The sequence below is a fragment of the Sarcophilus harrisii genome, chromosome 5 (genome assembly GCF_902635505.1).
Source record: "Sarcophilus harrisii chromosome 5, mSarHar1.11, whole genome shotgun sequence".
Taxonomy (NCBI): Eukaryota; Metazoa; Chordata; class Mammalia; order Dasyuromorphia; family Dasyuridae; genus Sarcophilus; species Sarcophilus harrisii.
The window spans coordinates 28,959,385-28,982,038 of NC_045430.1; the positions used below are offsets into that span (position 1 = coordinate 28,959,385).

At 36.9% G+C, this 22,654-nt stretch overlaps 1 protein-coding gene across 1 annotated transcript in view; it reads right to left on the minus strand.

Annotated features, from left to right (window-relative positions):
- CFAP54 (cilia and flagella associated protein 54) overlaps positions 1 to 22,654 on the minus strand; it is a 299,509-nt gene that overhangs the window by 40,159 nt on the left and 236,696 nt on the right. The window contains exons 60-63 of the mRNA XM_031939791.1: positions 18,904 to 19,002; positions 18,191 to 18,332; positions 13,644 to 13,844; positions 10,527 to 10,738 (exon numbers count right to left, since the gene is read on the minus strand). Coding sequence (XP_031795651.1) covers positions 10,527 to 10,738; positions 13,644 to 13,844; positions 18,191 to 18,332; positions 18,904 to 19,002 — 654 coding nt within the window. The remainder of the gene's footprint in view (positions 1 to 10,526; positions 10,739 to 13,643; positions 13,845 to 18,190; positions 18,333 to 18,903; positions 19,003 to 22,654) is intronic.

Genomic DNA, 22,654 nt, shown 5'->3' on the forward strand with positions numbered 1-22,654 from the left:
GTTGGCTCTCTCCATCACAAAAACCATTGGAACTAGCCTCAATCATCTCAGTGTTGAGAAGAGCCATATCCATCAGAATTGATCATCATTTAGTCTTGTTGTCATGTACAGTGATCTCCTGGTCCTACTCCCTTCACTTCATTTTAAGTCTCCCCAGGTCTCTCTGAAATCATCCTGCTGATCATTTCTTATAGAACCATAATATTCCATAACATTCATAAACAATAACTTACTTAGCCATTCTTCAACTGATGGGCATCCACTCAGTTTCCAGTTCCCTGCCACTACAAAAAGGACTTCTACAAACATTTTTGCACATATGAGTCCTTTTCCCTTTTTTATGATCTCTTTGGGATTCAGACTACTAGAGTCACTGCTGGATCAAAGGCTATGCACAGTTTGATAACTCTTTGGGCAATAGTTTCAATGCTCTAGAGAATAGTTGAATCAATTCACAATTCCACCCACCATGTATTAGTGTCCCAGTTTTCCCATATCCCTTCTAATATTTATCATCTTTTCCTGTCATCTTAGCCAATCTGAGAAGTATATAGTAGTACCTCAGAATTGTCTTAATTTACATTTCTCTGATCAATAGTGATTTGGAGCATTTTTCCATGTGGCTAGAAATAGTTTTAATTTCTTCATCTGAAAATTGTCTGTTCATCTCCATTGACCATTTATCAATTGGAGAATGGTTTGTATTCTTATAAATTTGAATCAATTCTTTATATATTTTAGAGATGAGGTCTTTATCAGAACACTTGGATATAAAGTTTTCTGCTTCCTTTCTATTCTTGGCTGCATTTGTTTTGTTTGTACAAAATCTTTTTAATTTAACATAATCAAAATTATCTATTTTGCAATTCATAATACACTCTAGTTCTTTTTTGGTCATAAATTCCTTCACAAGGAGCTATTTTTAAAGCAATTATATTTTTTATATTTGTCCAAAGCCAAGACCTTTGTTTCTACACTGCTAGATTTTGAGTCAAGCTTCTCTTTAAAATGGTGAACTCCCTAAGGTCACAAATTTAGAGCTTGAAGAGACCCTAGAGATCATCTCTTTTATCTTCCCCTATTGCGAAGATGAAAAAAAAATAAGGAGGCCCAGAGAGTTTTAAGAGTCTATGACTAATAGGCAGCAGAACTGGAATTTGTATTCAGGTCCTGTGATTCCAACTTTAGTGTGCTACCTTTCAGTGCTCAGAATGACCATGGTACTAGAATTGGCCACCAACATACCAAATCAAATGTTTCCCAGAACAATGTTAATAATCATATGGAAACCATCAAAATGTCCATTGTCATAGTCCTTGTGAGGCAGAGGTTGTCAATATTAGAAAACAAAAATAAAAATAAAATTTTAGGATCATAGGTTTAGTAAGATTCAAAGGAAACTTGGGGTCCTGAAAATGACTTGAGGGGACCACTGAGTCCAAACGTGGTGAAAGAACTTTATTGTTCTCTCCTGCTCTGAATCATAGGGAATCAAGAATTCATCAGAAACAGCTTGATCTTAGGGCACCAATTTTCAGGCAACAATAATAACCATAATCATCTTTAATACACCTTTAATAATCTTTAATTAGTTCTCCAAGCCTTATCTGACATTTGTATAACATTTCATGAATATGAGGCACTTTAGGGTTGATAGAAGCTTAGCTGTTGCCCCTGCCCCAATATCCTGACACTGAAAAAGGTCCTTGGTGTGGGGGCTACAACTAAGATTCCATCAAAGTCACTGGATCACAGATAGATCAGAGATAGAAGGGACCTCAGTAAGGATCTACCAGCATCTTGAAATTCTTTCCCTGTAACGGGTATTGAGAAGAAGAACGGTAAACTTGAGATAGAGAAGAAGCAATATTCAGTTAGTCCCCTGGGAAACTTTAAAAATTTTCCCAGGCTGAGAAAAGGGCAGGTTCTTGTATCTTGAAGTATCAACTATTCCTAGATTGATGCAAAAAGGGTTATCCAGATTATAAAAACCAAAAACCAAAAACCAACCAATCAAAACTTTAGAATAAAAGTAAAAGATTTACTTAGCAAATGTCTCCCTTTATTGAATGTTAGTCAGAACTTGAGGATGATGTCTGGATAAGAGTTTGGGAAAGGGACAGGGAGGAAAGAAACTCAATTGTTCCTTTTTCTATATGAACAGCACTACAACTTCTGAAAAATGCCCTTCATGGCTCATCCATCAGTGGACAGACCTGCAAGTTTTTCCTAATATATGAGTCATTTGGGACCAACAGTATCTGTGATTCTGAAGATTCTGTGCCATATACAAGGGACAGCATTCTGTTCTTAAGGGTTATGGTTTATTGTTGTCATTTCCCCTGAGTTGTGATCCCTGACTGGGACACTATCCAGGGACACTCAGCCCATCAAAAAGTTACAGCTTTTTTAGGTAACATGAGCCTGGAATCGATATTAGTGGAAAAATACAAATGTGTGGGATCCATAAATAATTCATTGGGTTCTCTTGAGAGAGACCTAAAGATCACCTCATAGTGTTAAATATCACTCCCGAGTAACAGAATGATCAGGGGGGTTACAATAGTCCCAACAATCCCATTCTTTTATAAAGGCCTTCCTCAATGATGTCCAGAGGGCTTTGTGAAATTAACTCCTTGCTGGGGAGTAGGAAGGGGATAAGAGGGTATTTGTAAGTATAATTTTTCAAATCTACTCAAACTGATGCATCTCAGAGTTAAGTGACCAGGCTGAGAAGGGGCTTCAGGTGGGTGCTCTCAGTGAGGCTCTATTATCCCTCATATTATCCCACTGCCTATACAGGAAAAGATACAGACAGCACTGTCAGTATGAGGCCTCAAATAAAAAATGGAAATAGAGAAGTTGACCTTTCAAGTTGTCAGCCTGTGAGATGAAAAATGCTTTGACGGGAGCTACCATGTTGAATTGTGGAAATGTGTCAAAAAATAGATCTTAAGGAACTGTCTGGGAAAAAAAAGAGAGATTGTAAAATTCAAGTCCTTTGCCTAACTAAGCAGCAAAAAAGATAAAAGTGGGACCCAAGAGTGCCGTGAAGAAGATTAAACTCTTAAATGGCCCCTAAACAATTTTGCACATCAAAATAATCTGATCTAGCCAACTCGGTCCTGAGCAGGTAGATATAAAGATGACTTCTCAATTATAATTCAGAAAAATATAATTATTTCTCTACAGTTGGCACTAACTCTGTCCAGATAACTTTAAAAGACAATAGACAAATCTCTAGACTGAAGGGGGTACAGCTTCAAGGGGGAAATATAGCGATGATGAAGTCCCTTAACCTTAGATTGCTTTTCTAACAATCTGTCAATGATTCTAAAATCTTCTGGTCTTAAGATAGTTCTACAAACATTATTGTCAGTCAGATAATCTATTGGTCAGTAATAAAATTCCTGAGAGAAGAGTGAATAGACCACCCCTCAAACCTATCTGTACACCATAAAATTAGTAGAAAAGTAACAGGAAACTTTGTGTCTCTAACTTTTCCTATAAATTTGTCTTCTTCCTGGTTCTTTGCTATAAATCCTTTTTCGAACTTAACCAATACTTCAATTGGTGTTAAAATTACAATAAACATTGTCCCTTGACTTGCAGATGGGTTCAAACCTGCAAATTCTTTTGAGATACCTCACAATTTGATCTACAACCCCTAACCTTTTGGGGTCCCTTTCTGTGGTCTACATACAAAAATTGTTAGCATGGAACTGTAATATGTAGAATGTAATAATGTGGAATTATAAGAGGATTCAACTGCAATTCAGGCCTACAGTTTTTCATTATCTTGAAAACAACAGAATACAACTCGAAATCAGGAAGTTCTCAGAGTCCAAGTCCTACAGCAAAGATCTACTACTGGGGTAATACAAGGCAAATCAATTAACCTCCTGGAATCTTGTTTTCTCACCTGTAAAAGGGGATAATAATGGCTTCCTTCAAGTTCCAGACAAAATCCTGCCTTCTGGAGGAGGCCTTTCCCAATCATTCTTACTTGTGCTTTCCCTCTGTTAATTATCTACAATTTATTCTGTGTATAGATTAGATCATCTCCTTCTTTAGACTGTTAGCTCCATAAATGCTTCAATTGTCTTTTGCCTTTCTTTGTAACCCTATTTATTTTTATTTTTAAATTTTCATATTTGACTCTGATCCTCCTGACTCTTAGCCCAGCACTCAGTCTACTGCACTACCTGACCGTCCCAGCAACCTTAGCTCTTACCATAGTGCTTGGCAAATAATAGGCAAATGTTTGTGGACTATTGAGAGCAAAGAAGAAAACTTATGTGAAGTGATTTGTAAATCTTATTTTATTTATTTTTACTGAGGCAATTGGGATTATGTGACTTGCCCAGGGTCACACAGCTGGGAAGTATTAAGTCTGAGGTCAAATTTAAACTCAGGTCCTTCTGACTTCAGGGCTGGTGCTCTATCTGATTTGTAAATCTTAAAGCCCCTATAAGTACAATCCATTGTTACTAAGGAATTTAATGTAGCATTAATTAATGGGCATTTACTTTTAATAGGTTTCTTCTGCTGGTGGCTAGTGGATAGAGCACCAGCCTTGAAGTCAGGAGGACCTGTGTTTAAATCTGGCCTCAGACACTTAACACTTCCTAGCAGTTATTACCTTAAAAAAAGATCTGAGTTCAAATGTGACCTCAGATAATATTTCTTAGCAGTGTTACCTTAAAAAAAAAAAATCAACTGGCCCCCAGTCCCAGCTGATATAATAGAGAGAATATGGTTTGCATCTATTAATCTTTATCTAACTTTAATTCTCCCCAATCTCAAAACCAAAAACATCAAGTACCCTCCCCTCCCGCCTCCCCCAGGGAACTGTCACTGGCGGGGATTGTAAAAATCCGAGCATGAATACTTTAGCATCTACCGGATTTTAATTACATCTTCTTTTGGAACTGTTAATGTCATTTGTTTGGCACCTTTGTTTTCCCATCATAAAGCTTCAATAGACTCAAGATATGCAGCCGCTCAAAGATGATGGGAGCCGGCGAATACAAAACAATGCTCTTTTTGGGAAAAGTCATCATTTCTTTGTGTTGGGGGTAGCAGGGAAGGCAGGTTTAAGTATCAAATTACAGGAAGGGTTTGATTGAAATAGCTTCCTGAGTGATTAAAGCCTCCCAAAAAATGTTATTACAAAAATCAACGAAGCTTAAGAGTTGATGGAAAAAAAAAATCCAAAAAGCTTTCCGCTTGTTAGCTGTCTACACCAGTGAAACTAACACATGATTACCCTGCTTGCACCTGTCATGCATTTGACAGTGATCTCCCAAGCTGATTATCCTAGGAGAGTGTTACACTAATTATATCAGAAGAAGAGCAAACAGAGTGAAACAACTCTTTGATACACTACTGCTGTTCTAATTGTCACGTATATTTACAATTTATTCAAGGTTGCACATTGGGTGCCCCAGCCTTAGGAAACCGAGTAATGATAGGTTGTCCTTCATCCTGAAATAGCCAAGTGCAGCAACTTTCAGAGCAGGGTTGGAAAGGCTGGGGAAGTTTCCAAACTTGGATCCACATGCTTGGGAGAATGGATTCTTGGGCTTTCAGAAATGGGTTATTCACTGTTCCCCCAGAGAGAGGCTTCCATGGCCCATTATAAGGCACCAAGGTGCTACGGGAGATGGAGAACCGCTGGGAGTCAGGATGTGGCCGGTCACCTAACCTCTCGGATTGCATGTGTGAAATGGGGAGAATAACAGTTTTGTTGATGAGGTCCTGAATGGTGAGTGATGAAAGACGGCTCTGATAATTGGAATCAGATTAGTTCTGTGGTCCCACCCTCTGTGGTGGTAATCCAGTCAGAAATCCAAGTTATGTGGGGTCCCTGAGGCTAAATTTTCCCTATAAAACAGATCATGGCTTCCACTTTGCCCTCCTTTGGATCAGTCTACTATAACACTCCATTTCCTGGTGTCTTTCCCCTTACCCCTCCCTCATGCCCCATGGCATCCCTCCAAAGATGGAATATAGCTTCTGGGGGAGACAGCAATAATTTTAAGGTTCCCTGACCTTAGGGGACTTCTGTTCTAACAATCTATCGGTGACTCCAAATCTTCTGGCTTTGGAATCTGTGATCCTAAGACTCTCTAACCTTAGAATATTATTGTTCTGATAATTTTGTCTGTCAATGATTGCCAAAAGTCTTTTGGCCTAGGAATATAATAATATTTCTTCCCTTAAACTTTAGGGAAGATAAATAAATGATCCTGAGACTCTCTGACCTTAAGGGGCTTCTGTTTCTGACAATCTGTCAGATTCTAAATCTTCTGGCTTTGGAATCTGTGATCCTGATCTGATCCAAGAATGTGCTATTGTTCTGTCAATGATTCTAAAATGGCCTAGGAGTATAAAAATATTTCTTCCCTTAAACTTTAGGGAAGATATATTAGTGATCTTGAGACTCTCTAATGTTAGGATGCTATCGTTCTAACAATTTGTCTGTCAATGATTCTAAAGTCTTCTAGCTTTAGGACAGTACTAGGTCTGCCGGTCAGTGATAACCAAACTCCTGAGAACACTCCTCAGTTCTACCTCTAGACTATAAAATCATCATATCAATGTCATGAACCAGAAAAATTTTTCTCCTTGCTCCACATTCTTTGCTAAAAATCTTTGGACTTTAGTCCACTTCAATTGACATTACAATTACAATAAACTCTGCCCCTTGACTTGGATATGGGTTCAACCCTGCAAACTCTTTTGAGACACTTTGTGACACTGATCCACAGACCCCAAAACCTTTGGGGGTTCTTTCCCAACCTCAACACTAACACCGCCATGCTTTATAGTGCCTCACTTCTCCTTACAGCTAATTCTTTTGGAATGCTAACTCCCTTTCAGGATTTAGCCTGCTTGTTCAGGATATGTCCCAACCTCCTAAGCTGTTTCCTTTCTCCTGGTAAATGGCAACTTCTAGTAGGGAGCTAGCCCTTTCCATATAATCCCATTCTATACTCTCCTAATCCTATTTCATATTTACCATTCTTATTGATTATAGTATCTTTTCATTTTGTCTGTAATCTCTTCTCCTAAATAAACCCACCTTTTGCCACAGAGAATGGCCATTGTGAATTCTTCACGTGACCAAACTCCAATATTTGGGTCTTCTCCTAAAGCACCTCATCTGGGGCCACATCATTTGCTACATCAGCCAGATCACTGTTATAGGGAAAATGGGAAACTGCATGGCACCACGATTAAATGCCAGGACTAGGTAGGAAAAGTCATCTTCCTGAGTTCAAATCTGACCTCAGACACTTACTAGCTGTGTGACCCTGGAAAATCACTTCACCCTGCTTGCCTCAGTTTCCCCATTTGTAAAATGAACCAGAGAAGAAAATGGCAAACCACTTAGGTAATTTTTTTGCCAAGAAAACCTTCGAGTGGGATGCCAACAAGTTGGACATCACTAAAATGGCTGAATAGCAACATATGGGAGAAATATTTCCTTTGACTTCAAGTAGTGATTCCTACTGAAGTACATCTACGAAAACGCAGAAATTATAGAAGTAAGAAAAATCTAGGTTTTATTATTATGCGTAAACATAGGTTTAAACCTTGACCCCCAAAAAAGCAATTTGACAATCATTAGGATTCCTACAAAGGCTACTAATAAATTATGCCACAGTGACAGAGAAATTATTCTTTTACATACATATTACAGGCTTGTAGACTCCTCTCAGATGATAAAAGTTAAAAGAACAGTTTCATAATCCTATGCTTCCTTCAATATTATAAAAGACAATTTTAATTATAAAAACAATTATAAAAAACAATTTTAGTTTAAAAGAATCATATTCTTACAATTAACAAACTACTAAAATAAACTCTATAGGTATATTAAGTCAGATTAAATGATATTTACAGGGTAGACTGAGGGGAGAAAATTTACATGTCATCAAGAAATCAGGAATAGTTGGACTTATTCCTCTTAAATTCTTATCTAAGATATTTTTAAGGCTGTAAGTAAAATGTTTTCATCCAATGAGACAGCTTTTGGTCAGTTAAGATTAATATTAACAGAAGACAGGTTTTCAGTTAACTGAAAGCTACAGAGAGAATGACCCTATGTTCCAAATAATATAAATTAATAAAAAGAAATCTAAAATCCAAAATTCCCATTACAGTACCAACCTCATTGCTTGGTATCTATCTAAGAGAGTTTACAAATCTCAACTAGATATATAAATACTAGCAATTTCTATCATCTCTGTGCTTTCATACAAGCCACCCCCAAGCTTGGGGTGTACCTCATCATTTCCCTCTCATAAAATAACAAGTTTCTTTCAAAGCTCAGCTCAAGGGCTATCTCCTACAAGAGGCTAACCCTGATTTCCCTCAGATGCTAGTTTCCTACTCTTCCCAAACAGATGGTATCTGTTTTCTATTACTCACATATATGCTGTTTTTCCTTTACAGACTGTAAATTCAATGAGGACAGGGACTAATTTCAATTAATCAATCAGTAAGATGGGAAAGGAAAGGAAAGGAAAGGAAAAAGGGAAAGGAAAGGAAAAAGGGAAAGGAAAGGAAGAGAGGAGGGAGGAAAAAAGGAAGGGAGGAAGGAAGGAAAGAGGGATGGAGGAAGGAAGGAAGGAGGGAGGGATGGAGGAAGGAAGGAAGGAAGGAAGGAAGGAAGGAAGGAAGGAAGGAAGGAAGGAAGGAAGGAAGGAAGGAAGGAAGGAAGGAAGGAGGGAAGGAAGGAAGGAGGGAAAGAAGGGAGGGAAGGAAGGAAGGAAGGAGGGAAAGAAGGGAGGGAGGAAGGGAGGGAGGGAGGGAGGAAGGAAGGGAGAGAAGAATGATTCATTAAGCACCTACTATGTGCTAGGCACTATGCTAAGCACTTTACAAATATTCTCATCAGATCTTCACAACAGTCCCTGAAAAGTAGGTTCTATTAATATACCCATTTTAAGAGTTGAAGACACAGAGGTAGAGGTTAAATGTCTTGTCTACAGTCACAGATCTAGTAAGTATGTAAGGCTAGATTAAATTCAGATCTCCTTGACTCTAGGCTCAACATGTTATCATGTAACTGGCATAAGTAGATCTATATAAAATGAATAAACATTTATTAAATTGTACCGAGCATATTAAATTGTACAGAGCACTATAGTAGGTGCTGGGGGAGCTACAAAGTCTAGATTAAATCCTGTCCCTGCCTTAATGGAATTTACAGTCTGTCATATAGGTGTTAGGTCCAAAATCTAATAAATTTCTTGGAGCAAATGAGAGTTTCTAACCTTCAGAAAAATTTATACTGAATATAATATTGGTAGAACCATATTTTATATTTTATGAGAACATGCATCATGCACTTAGTGATTCTGGCAGGAGGCAGGTGCATATGGGACAAGTTTATAAACAGGTTTTATATATATGTATATGTATGTATATTATATATATTGCTAAATCTTGAAGGACTGCTCCTGTATTCCCTATTGAGACACTTTGTTAGTAACTTCTCTGTACAAAATTTTCAATGACTACTTTGTATAATGATTCCCTTTAATCTTTCTGTGGGAAAAGCTCCAAAGACTCAACCATTCTTCCTTTCTTTTGTTTTAGATTATTATTGATGGACAGCAGGAAAGAAGCGGGGGGAGGAGAGAACATTTGGTTTGTAGTTTGGTCAGTTTGGGAGATAACCAGTATAAACTTGTAATTCATGGGATTCAGAAATCACAAGAACTGGAAAGGTCTTTGGAGGTCATTTAATCTAACTGCTATATTATACAGATAAGGAACCAGGGCCACAGAGTTGTTCTAGGTCATTGTAGTACTAAGGTCAGAGGTTCCTTCAAGCTATAAATCTATGATCCAACATTATGTCCCACAAAGCCCTCTGCTTTTCCTTCTCATCTTCAAAAATGCCTTTCAATAGATGGCTCAAGGGCTCCTCTGCAGTCAGAGAACTCACCTCCCATATGACTTGTGTGACCTTGAGCAAGCCATTGAGAGCCCCTGGGCTTCTGTCGGCTCATCCATAAAGTGATGAGCTCTGGAATTCCCTCTAGCTCTGGGTTGAGTCGATGACTTGTTTGTTCATTTTCATGTGAGAAGTCCAAGGAGTAGGTATAATTATCACAGAGTCAGAAACTCAGGCACAGGACAAGGCTATGGTGTCAACCCAGTTTTTTTCACTTTTAGTCTAATGGCTTATGACATAATAGTCAATAAACACTACTACCTTGATATTTCTCAGAAATGAATAATAATGCTTCCTGAAACTTGACACCTCTTCAGAAACATAATTGTTTTGATTTGTTTTGTATTTTGCTGAGGCAATCGGGGTAAACTGACCAGCCCAGGATCACACAGCTAGGAAGTGCTAAGTGTCTGAGGCCACATTTGAACTCAGGCCCTCCTGATTTTAGGGCTGGTGATCTATCAGCTGCACCACCTAGCTGCCCCATTAAATTGTTTTTTAAACAAAAAACAAAAAAAATGTTTTTAAAAATTGTTTTTTAAAGAATTATTACCTTAAGCGATTGCCTATATTGAGATTTTTCGATATTTAATGCTCTTTCTACGGAGGCAAGATCTTTTGGAAATGGCTCAATACAGGCTGTAATAAAAAGACTTAAGAATTTTTTGAGGAAACTGTGCATTTCTTTCTGACGTAAAACCAGATCTTCATTGAAAATGGAAGTGTAGAATATTTCATCCGCTAAGAAAACTGGCTTTGGAGAAGCTTAAAAAAGAAAGAAAAATACTTTAATTAGGCAATGCACTCAATAAAGGAATAGTCACATAAAAGAAAGATTTCTATCATCTAGATTGCTAAATTCAACCCAGCATGAGAATTTCTTTCCCATCAGCTTCTGTTAACGCTCTGTCCCTGGTCTACCTAGGTCAGGGCAGGCAGTCTGGCCCTGTCACTAACAAGGCCGGCACCAGGTCCAGTGGAATTGTCTCTTGCCAGGCAGGAGATAGTTTATCAGACTGCTTTTAGTCTTCTTGATCCATGTGTGTCTGCTGTTCCCTTGTCCACCTAATAGCTTGTCCCCTTGTCTGAGACTTAATACTGCCCTTAGACATAAGCTCCTCATTCCATAGCACCTTCCTGGTTCCTGGACATATTCTCCTAGGGACATGGCCCTCGCTCTTGGTGTCTGGCTTTGTCTGGCTTGGTCCTATCCCTCTATGCAAGTTCCTAACCCTGATCACCCCTCACTGCCTAAACCTTACCATTGATTTATGGGCAAGAGTGACAGTGCATATTCTTATATTTTTTATAATTATAATTCTTAAAATCTGGGAAACAGGCTAATGTAAATCATTTAAGATAATTTCTATGATGGCAATTGCTAGAAGCTACTTAAAGAATATTAACTTAAAAGAGGTGGGCACCATTACAGGAAAATATCACATCTAATAATATGTATTTCTGTAGTTTTACAAGACTGAGTGAGCATGAAGTTTTATTAACACAGTGCATGAGTATAAATTAACTTAGAATAATCTAGAGGCAAATAATGTCGGCAGACAGAAGTCTGACCTTGGGCAACTTGAGGTAAGGTACTCCTGCCTTGATAAATACTTTTTGTCCATCAATAAGTCACTTAACCCTTGGTATCTATTCTAGTTCTCTAAGACCACAAGTTACAGATAGATTGCTGGTCTTGAGAGAAATGATTATTCCTCTTTTACATTAATAATCAATTATTAAATGAGGACTAAAGTTTTTCCCCTACTTTATATCCTCATTCAGAAATCAATATCTGTGGGTTATTCAGATAAGCCTTTGAAGGGAAGAACTGATAATGAGATGGAGAACTTAGATCTGATCAAAAAATAAAGAAATTCTAGTTTAGGTGAATTCTGGCCCATTTAATCAGACAGGTCTGGATTCCACAGGTCCAGACAGTCTGGAAGTAGATTCCCCAAGATGGGGTAGTATTGAGCAGGTTGTGGTCCCTTTAAACCACTGTATTTTTAAATTAATTAATTATGTCAATTAATGAATTTATTAATTATGTCAATTAATTAATTTTAACTATTTCCTATTGATCTATGATTCCTTTCAGATTCCCAACCTCTCCTGGCTCAGGCATAGCCTCCCCAGACAAGTTGTCTTTCAAGGATGCCAGACAAATCCTGGTCAAAAGCATCCTTTTGAATTCCAATAGGAGATCTGGGCTTGTCCCAGTCCCCACTGGATCTGAGCCAACTTAGGCTCTCCCAGCCCCCACTGGTTCTGATCTTCTCGGGCTTCCCAACCCCCAGTAAGATACCCAATGTAATGAGCTTCCATCAACTAAAGTCTTTGCAGATGGACCTCGGTGGCTCACTCAGCTGCCAGGACTTGCTGTCCACTGAGAACTGCGTTCTCAGGGCAAAACTCCATTTTCCATAGATCTGCCACTATAGAAATCAGTCTCTGGGTAAAATGATTTCTATCTAACAATAAACTTTCATTTTGCAACTAATATTCGTGAATGGGTGAATTATTTCACTCCTAGAACCTGTGGCCGATTTAAAGGGATTCTTGATAACTCTCTCATAGTCACTGACCTCTAGACCACTAGGAATCTAGACCGCTCTAAACCTCATCCGTATGAGATAGATGTCTCTCTGAACTATAACACCGAGTGATAGATCAGTCACATCTCCTATATCCTCATCATTTTTATATTACTTGTTAACCAATCTGTGGAAGTTGGGAAGGGGGACCCCAAAACTTGGGGATCCCAGAGCAGAGTCACAAGGTGTCTCAAAAGAATTTGCAGGCTTGACTCCATCTCCTTAGCCAAGGGGCAAAGCTTATTCTAAGTATAATGCCATTTCAAAGTGGACTGAATTGTAAGGGAATTCAGCAGAGAAATGCTAATTCTATATCTCATAGGTAGGAAGGAATTTGGTTCTCATTGACCAGATTATTACTATTGTCGCAAGAGTTTAGTCCCAGAGGTAGACTCAAAAACCAGAAGATGTAGGATTTCCTAACATTGTTAGAACAGAAGGCGCTACTAAAATCAGGGAACCATAAAATCATATTGCATCAAATCAAAGTTGATTTCTGCCCTCAGGAAAACCCACTCTTCCAAGGACATATAAGTATTGAATGGTTAGTAGAGATAGCCAAATGACCCTTTTCTTAATTATCTGCTAGTATAATCAACAAAATGATTAATTACCCAGAAATTATGTCTTTTGAACTTTTTATATGTCACAATCTGCAATCTGTTGAGAAGAGGTTCCACCCAGATTAAATCATAGATTTCTTTATTTCCTTATTTCTTCATTCTACCATTTCTTTGGTAGTAGGCAGCTGGGTTTCCCAATGGAAAGAGTGTTGGGCTTAGAGTCCAGAAGACCCAAATTCAAATCTTGCCTCAAATATTCACTACTTGTGCGAGTCTGGACATTTCACTTTAATCTGTCTGCTAAATATCTCTAAGTATCTCTAATCTCCAGTATCTCTTCTATAAAATGGACATTAATATTACATCTAACTCCCAGGGTTGCAGTCCAAATGAGGAAAAAGTGCTTTGAGGTTTTGCAAACCATAACGTTCTCCATAAATGCTTGTTATTATTGTTGTAGCTAAGAATGGGAAGCAGGAAGAGTTCTGAGGAAACCTCTCAAGATCTTACCAAGAAGGGTATTCATATTGTTAATTCTTAGCAGGTGAGTGTAGTAACGGACCAGGTGGACCCAGGAGATGTCTGGCATCTGTTCTTCAATTTCTTCACTCTCAGTGGTTTCAAATTCTTGTCCCAAAACTGATGTGTCCAGAATGTCGTCAGACTGGTTCGGAGAGGGGAAGGGGGACTTGAAGACAGCTTTAAAACTAGCTAAAAAAAATTTTTTTTAAAGTCAATGTTTTGGTATGACTGTTTTTATAATTAGAAAATTATTAGAAAAATATTAGAAATTATATTAGAAAATTATTTCTAATTAGAAATATTTCTATTAGAAAAATATTTCTAATTAGAAAAATATAAATTAGAAAAAATATTAGAAAATATTAGAAAAAATAGAAAAATATTAGAAAATAATTTCCAGAATTCAATTTAATTTGCCCAAAAAGATGCTTATATTCTTTATTGACAGCTTCAATCATGGCGGGGGAAGAGAAACCTCATCATTTCACTCACCATTATTTACAGAAAATTATGACAAATTTACTGGAAGTTCAAATGAAAGGAACATCCAGCTATGTAAATGAAGTACACCTAGAAAACTTGTAAAGGAACTCAAAGGTGACCCAATATGGCTGATGTAAGAAATAATTCATTTGGATCCCTGCTCTATTCTAATCAGTATTAACCAATTTGATAGAATCATATCAAAGTTCCACATATAAGACCCCAGAGCTTTGAGGCACAAATTCTGTTTACTTGCTTAATTAGTTAACTAGAGTCCCTCCACCCTTGTTTTTCTTTGTCATGGTGACCAAACCCAAGAAGAACATGAAAAATCTCTCAAAATAGTTCTGTGTTTCCAAACCAATATTTTGTCCAATAGGAGCAGGTGACCATCTTATGACCACTTAGGCCACTGACTATGATAACTTGTATCATTTCCTCTTGCCCCAAATAAGGAGAAAGCCATTAATCTTATGGCCACCTAACCAGTAGAGATATCCACTGCTTCATCCAATTCATGACCCTGATGACAAAGTATTTTGCTTATTTTAGTTTATGCATCATATATCAACCTATGAAGTCATTGTATTTTTGATGTAGCTGTTCTTCAACATCTGGACATCTAGCCCTATAAAAATAGGAACTTGGAAGGAGAGGGCATCTCAGATTGTGAAGGAGATCTGAGGCTCACTTCATTAGAGGAGACCATGGACCCTTTAACAAAGTGTCATTGGCTCAGAATTCTGTATTATTGTAGATGGGCTAACTTTAATCTCCACTCTGGGTTGCTGTGGATTTCAGGGCTAACGTCAATAAGACACAATTTAGAAAACTGGCTGAAACTTTCCAGCATATCTAATGCAGGAAAGGAGTTATTGTTAGGTTTGCAAGGACTCTTTACTGCTAAAAAATTTATAATATGATCGAAAAGCTTTGTGCCAATTCAAAAGTACATGAATGCAAGGAAATTCGTTACCAGGCTGGCTGCAGGGGGCAGAGGGTTTAGCTCTGATTATTTACCAAGATTGCTGACTTTGAAGTTTATCCAGAGTTGCTCTTTCTATTATTATTTTTGGCACTGAAAATTATTCTTTGTTTTTTATACTGAAATGTCTGTCTGTGGTTTTGATTTTTCCCCCACAAAAGACTGTTTACTTCAATACAGAAGGGTTGAGATCTGCATTGGCAGAAGGGAGGCCCCACAAAATCACAGGTCACTGATGTATTGAAAATCTATCTCTGCATGGGCTCATCAATTCAGGAGCTTATGTGAATATAAGCACATAGGCTTTGCAACATCAAACAAGTAACAGGGCACCATGACTCCAGAAGGGCTGGAAATAACTAGTTAGACCGTTGGTGTTATATAAAGATCAGGGCTTAGAACTAAAAAAAAAAAAAATCAAAGTATGATCTGCCCTCATGGCCATTATGTAGTATGCATGTAAAGGATTTTGCAAAATTTAAGGCAATTATTACTAAGATGACTATTTCACTGTATTCTATTTTATCTATGTCCCCTCTTTAAAGCACAATATCCTTTCATTTTTTTTAAATACGCAGTATTAACATTTTTAAGGTTCTAAAGCAGGAGCTTTTAACCCTTTTCTGTGTCATAGATCTTTTTAAGAGACTGGTGCAGCCTATGGACTCTTTTCAGATTGATACTTTTAAGCAAATAAAACACAAAGGAATATAAAAAATACCAATTATGTAAAAAAAACCCATCAAACTTTTTTTAAAAAATTGAAACAAGAGCTCCCAGATTAAGAACCATCACTTTAGGGAGTGTGATGAACACGATTTGTGTTGATAAAACAAAGCTCTTGAGTAAATTCACCTTCTTACCCAATGGGTAATGGATTCATTACCTTCTGTGATACACTGAACTCCTATGGAGGTTGTTTGCTGAACTGAACTGAAGAGTTGCTGTGGCTTCAGGATTATGTTTATAAATTCTAATTTAGGGAACCAGCTGAAATTTTCTGGAATATCTCACACAGGGAAGGAGTTACTGTCAGGTCTGTATTTTTCACTCCTGCACAAATAATCTTTTTGCAATCACATATTTATACACAACTTGCTGGACTCTATCTTTTACCTCTCTATATGTGGATTACTCTTGTGTGGAATTAACTGAGTGAAGACACTCTCATGGAAACATAGCCTTAAACTATACTTTGAGATTTGAGACTTGATAATAGCAAATAGAGCTATAGCTAAAAGTTGCAGGTGTTTGTCCCCTCCCATTTCCCACCACCTCTTAATTAGTATTTAAGTACTTCTTTTAAAGGTGAAGGATATATATCTGCTTGTACATCAGGGGAAATTAAATTAAGAGATTATTATTGATTTGTATTCTTTTGTTTCTAGATTCGATTTTTGAAATTAGAATGTAAGCCTGGACTCTCCCAAACAACGGGGAGAAAAGTCCGGGGCAGGGAGAGGGGGCTTCAGGGGCTTCTGCATTCAGACTCTTTAATCTGGTGTTTTGCAATTTAAGCTTTGCACTTCTTTGCTGACAAACACCTTTGTCAAATGGAAGTTGCCCTTTCTCACAAGATCATAATAAACCCCTTTTTTCTTTTTCTTACTCTGAGAGTCTGATTGGGGTTAATTGGGATTAAGTGACTTGCCCAGAGTCACACAGCCAGTAAGTGTTAATTGTCTGAAGCCACATTTGAACTCAGGTCCTACTGACTTCAGGGCTGGTGCTCTATCCACTGCACCCTACTGCAGCTAGGGTAGCTGCCACCGATTCTGATTGTTTTTGTGGACACTGAATTAAAAGTCAGTTTCTGGACCATAAAATAAAATTTATCCTTGGCTAATCTATCTCTTTCACTTAATTCATGTCCCCAGTAAGTAAGTTAATAATCCTACTGTACTTTTTGATGCCCGACCAATTTAGAATATAATCCATTCAATTCTGGGCATTATGATGAACACTGACAAATTAGTTAATATCTAAAAGGCAAGAGATCTCAAAATATCATGTTAATTAAGATCCAAGAGGAGCAATTGGGATTTTAAAGCCTAGAAAAGAGATTTAGGAGTGGTATGAAAATATGAACAAAGTGCACATGGAAGAATTAGACTGATTCTGGGTAGTTTTCAATAGTCACGAATCAAGGAAACAATTCTGAGTCTTATGATCAAACTCCTCATTCTTCCTATCCAAGTTCCTTTAGGCCAGAGGCTCATAGATTTAAGGAGGTCTGTGAACTAGTCTAGGGAAAATATTATAGCCACATTTTCCCCAACCTCTAACTGAAATTTAGTTTTTTCTTCAATTATAAATACAGGCAACAAAGCACGGCAGTAATTAGCAGGACCCGTGGTTTTGTCATGAAGAGAAATCACAAGTATTTTCATGTCACATTACTTTTGTTGAAGATATGTCAAAATATTGTTTACAATGATCATTACTTAGAAATTACTGTAGTTATTGGACTCCTTAATTTGCCTGTACCTTAAATGTATTGTTCTCATTGTTTAATATGATAAGAAAAAGCAGATATAGTGTTGTATCATAAATTTGTTTCTTTAATATTTTACTGTTTCAGTAATTCATTTCTTTATAATCCTACATATTTTTCTTATGCATTTCAAAACATGACTCTGAGAAGGGAAACAAAGATTTCACCATTTTGTTCAGTATATAAAAAAAGATTAAGGATCCCTCAATGAAAATCTGGAATGCTGATTCATCCTGAGTTTAGAACAGAAATTCTTAACCTGGAATCCACAAACTTGTGTTGTTAATATTTTAATAATAATAGTTCAGTATAATGGGTTTCCTTGGAAAGGCATATTTTATTTTATGCATTTTTATGCATTAAATTTTTTAAATTAAAAAACATAAAAATTTAATTTATTCATTTAAAAATTATTCTGCTTCACTAAATTGCCAAATGAAAGTTTATGACCACCCCCCAAAAATGTTAAGAGCCCCTCCTCTAGAACATTACAGACCTTTAAAAAAAATGTAAGCATAATCAAATCCCTTATATTTACATATCCCAGAAAACTGATTTGACAAATAAGCATACCAGTCAAATAATCTATATATGTAGAAGTGAGGTCCACAACAGCAAATTCTGGGATATTCTGGTAGAAGATCATTTTAATTTTCTCCAACATAATACTCTTCTGTCCAATTAGCTTCTGAGCAGCTATTGTAGCTTCACTGACCTATAATTAATACATCATTTAGGATCCAATCTATATTTATATGTAATACATTTTATAAACATAGGCAGGCAAACCATCTGTGAAAAGGGAAACCATAAAACAGAACTCTTTGTATGCATCATGCTCCAAGGAGAAAAAATAAGGACAACCTAGAACTCTACTTTGACCCTCCCTGCCACCAACCTACACAAAATTCAAGTCATAGTCAAATAAGTCATTGCTGTTGACAATTTAATTAATGCACAAATCATTTCAAACAGACAACTTCCTCTGGATGCAGTTGATATTTGCCCTCCAATCAAACATCCACATATAAATATCTCCTAATATTTTCACTAAATAAGGCTGGAACAAACAAGGGTAAGCCTGGTGAACTGCGATTTAAGGCACTGCTCAGACGGGGTCCACTTCCAGCTTTTGTGAAGAACCCCACACCAGCAGAAATCCCAGGGAGTCTGACTGCAGCTTCCTCCTATACCACTCTCCAGCTGTACTATTTTTGCTTGGCAGTTGGTAGGAGCTCACTATAGATTTGAGGATATGAAAAAAGATTAAAGTCAGTGTCACCCACCTGGGAAGCAGCTCGGATTGCCATCCAGGACAATATCAGGTACACATCATTTTTCTCTAATATTGCTTCCTTTATTGGAATTTGGCTTTGAACAGAAACCTAAAAAATGGTCAAAAGATCTCTGATGAAGATGGGAAGTTGGCTATTGAAAAAATCTGAGGCGTTTTATCTTTAAATATGGTCCCCTCTCATCGAGCCAGTTGCCACTGAAAGAGTCACAAAATCTGGGCTGGTAGTATATCCAAGTAGGGAAATGCGAGAAAAGAACAAATTGTTCCTCAGGTCCTTTGTTAGGTGTTATGTTCTATGAGTTTCCATTTAAAGGGGGCAACTGTATCTCAGAATTTCCTGAAATGGCTTTAAAAAGAAGAATTGGGGATAATTTTCACTAACTTTTCAGATGGAGATTTGTCTCTTCTCGAAGGCAGAAGAGTTCAAAGGAGAGACGTTAATGGGAATGGCAATATATTATTCTACAACATGTCTAAAACATTGCAAAAGAACGGAGGGCTATCTTGTAGCAGAGCCCACCACACAATGGACCAGATAGATGTTAGCACAGTATGACAACTACTGAAATTGGATATTTGGAATTAATTTAATAAGTTGATGGGTTTGTTTCTTTTAGATTCAGAGGATGACTGAGAAAAATACTACCCAGACACTAATATGGTGGAGTTGTGAACTGATCCAACCTTGGACTCTGCTCAAAGCACTTTCAAAACTGTTGTGATCCAGCAGTGTTTCTATTGGGCTTATATTTCCAAAGAGATCATAAAGGAGGGAAAGGGACCCACATGTGCAAAATGTTTGAGCACCCCTTTTTGTAGTGGTAAGAAACTGGAAACTGAGGGGGAGGCTCATCAGTTGGGGAATGACTGAACAAATTATGGTATATAAATGTTATGGAATATTATTGTTCTATAAGAAACGATCAACAGGATGATTTCAGAGAGGCCTGAAGAGACTTACATGAACTGATGTTGAGTGAAGTGAGCAGAACCAGGAGATTATTGTACAAGGCAACAATAAGATTTTATACAGTGATCAATTTTGATGGATGGGGCTCTCTTCAACAATGAGGTCTTGTGATAGAGAGAGCCATCTGCATTTAGAAAGGACTATGGGAAATGAATGTGGATCACATCATAGTATTTTCACCTTTGTTGTTGTTTTCTTGGTTTTTTTCTCACTTTTTCCCTCCTTTTGATCTGATTTCTTGTGCATCATGATGAATATGGAAATATATAAAGAAGAATTCCCCATATTTAATCTATATTGGATTACTTGCTATCTAAGGGAAGGGGTGGGGGGAAGGTAGGGAAGAAAACAATTTGGAACACAGGGTTTTGCAAAGCTGAATTTTGAAAACTTTCTTTGCATGTATTTTGACAATAAAAGTCATTATTTTAAAAAAAAGAAAAGAAAAATGCTGTCTAGAAAATTCTCCCATTTCAAATATTTTAGGTTCATTATTCAGTAGTGGGTTAGCTGGGCTACCTCCTTCACTTTATCATTGCTTGCCATGGTGGTAATTCAGTCATTTCAGTCATGTCCAATTCTTCATGACCCAATTAGGGTTTTCTTGGCAAACATAGAGAAGTGATTTACTATTTCCTTCTCCAGTTCATTTTATAGGTGGAAACTAAGGCAAACAGGTTTAATAAGTGACTTGAAAAGGGTCACACAGGTAATAAGTAAGGCCAGATTTGAACTCAGAGATGAATCTTCTTGACTCCAAGCTCAGCTTGCTATCACTGTATTACCTACTTGCCTATTCTGGGTCAATTCATAGGTCTTTTAGTATAAGCACTAAAAACAGGTAAGGAAAGTAGATACAAATTCAAACTGGACAATTCAACAGGTTGGTCATATGAAATAATAAAATACATACATAAAATATTTGTAAACCATAAGGTGCTGTCTAAATATTAGTCTAAATATTATAGGTGTTTTTAAAATTGATTGAAGATTTCATTCAATCATTTCTATCTGGGAGAAATGTAAGAATGGGACCTATGACTCCACAGTTAACGTAAGCTACTTTGAATAAATGTAAACATCAAAAGAAGCTATAATTATCCCATAGGATACTGTACTATCCCTGACACTGTGCCTTCTTTGTTCTGTTTGTAATCATCTATCTATTTGTCTATCTATCTGTGTGTCTGTCTTTCTTTCTATATTGCTATATCTAACTACATCTATAATATATCTATCTATATCACTATGTCTATATATATGTATATCTATAATCTATCTATATCAAAATCTGTCTATCTATATCTAACCTGGTTTAAGACTGGAGTGGGAATCGACTATTCCATCCTTCTGTCTGGTCTTCTGAATACAATGCCCCCAATTAATCCAATAAACCCATATATATGTACATGTATATATATATGTACATACATATATATAATGTGTATATATATGTATATGTGTGTGTTCATTGCCCTTCTTTCTCTGGTATTTTTCTATTCTCTCAGAGTCTGCTACCCTATAAGTGGCTTAATCAGGGCAGATCAGATCTACATCCTTATAATTTCTGCTCTCAGTTAATGTTAAGAATTAGGAGTTCACTGTGTTAAGAGAAAATGAAATTTCCTAAGATCTATTTCTTCAAGCAGGATCTGTTCAAACTATATCGACAAGCTGTCTTGTATCTTGGGTTCCTTCTGCTCTCGCCAGAACACAGTGAGGTCTCAGAAGGTACAAATAATGACTCCCCTGAAGTGATTGCCTATAAATTATGGCAATTGGTGCCAGTCAGGGAGCCATTATTCACACTCATTGGGTCCTAGCTGTATAAGTGCTAAAGGAAAGATGCGGAAAAGACAGATTTCTGTCAACTCAGAGCTATGGCAAGTGTTTGGAAAATGTGGTCATTTTCTGGAAATGGGAGTGGGAGTGGTAAGCCAAAGTTCAGGTTGCATGCTCCAGACGCAGAGTGGGAGCTCACTAATACATACATTTCTATTACAAGTTTTAAAATAACAAATTGCAATTTACCCCTCTCTTCTTCCTATATCTATGAAAAAGAGCAACTTAATTTTTTTTTATCTTGCTAAAAATACCTAAAAACAAAGGAGCTGCCTGAAATAAGTTCCTTCCAGTTTATTACTTCTGTAAATTACTATACAATTTATTAAATACCTACTTATATATACACATAATATATATATATATATATGTGTGTGCACATATATGTATATATGTGTGTGTGTGTAATGTATTCCTTCTGTAGAACAACCTCTATGGCACTTATTTCTTGGGGATTTGGGGGGTTTTTCCCTTTGCTTGATTTGGTACCTCATACAAGGGGTATTTAATAAACATTACTGTTTGCCTGACAATTTCCAGAGCTCAAATAAAGCCAACATATAAAAATAAAGAGCTAAAAGAAGAAAGAGTTAAGATGAACAATGATGAAAAATCTCTAAGAATTACCATCAAGGTTTGAATAAGATTTTTTTTTTAATTTTCTAATTCAATAGCTAATGGCATCTAGGCCTCAGACGCTTACTGGCTGTAAGCCTGAACAAGTTTATCTGACTCATTTTCCTTAGTTGTAAAATGGGAATACAAATAGCACCTGCCTTGTGAGCATACTTATAAGGCACTTAGTATGGTGCCTAGCACATAGTAGGTAATTAAAAAAAAAAAAAAAAAACACCTCTTCTTTTCTCTTCCCTGGTGGAGTAGAGAAGTTTTAAGTATATGGATCCCTGAAAAAAATCATCAAAACTGA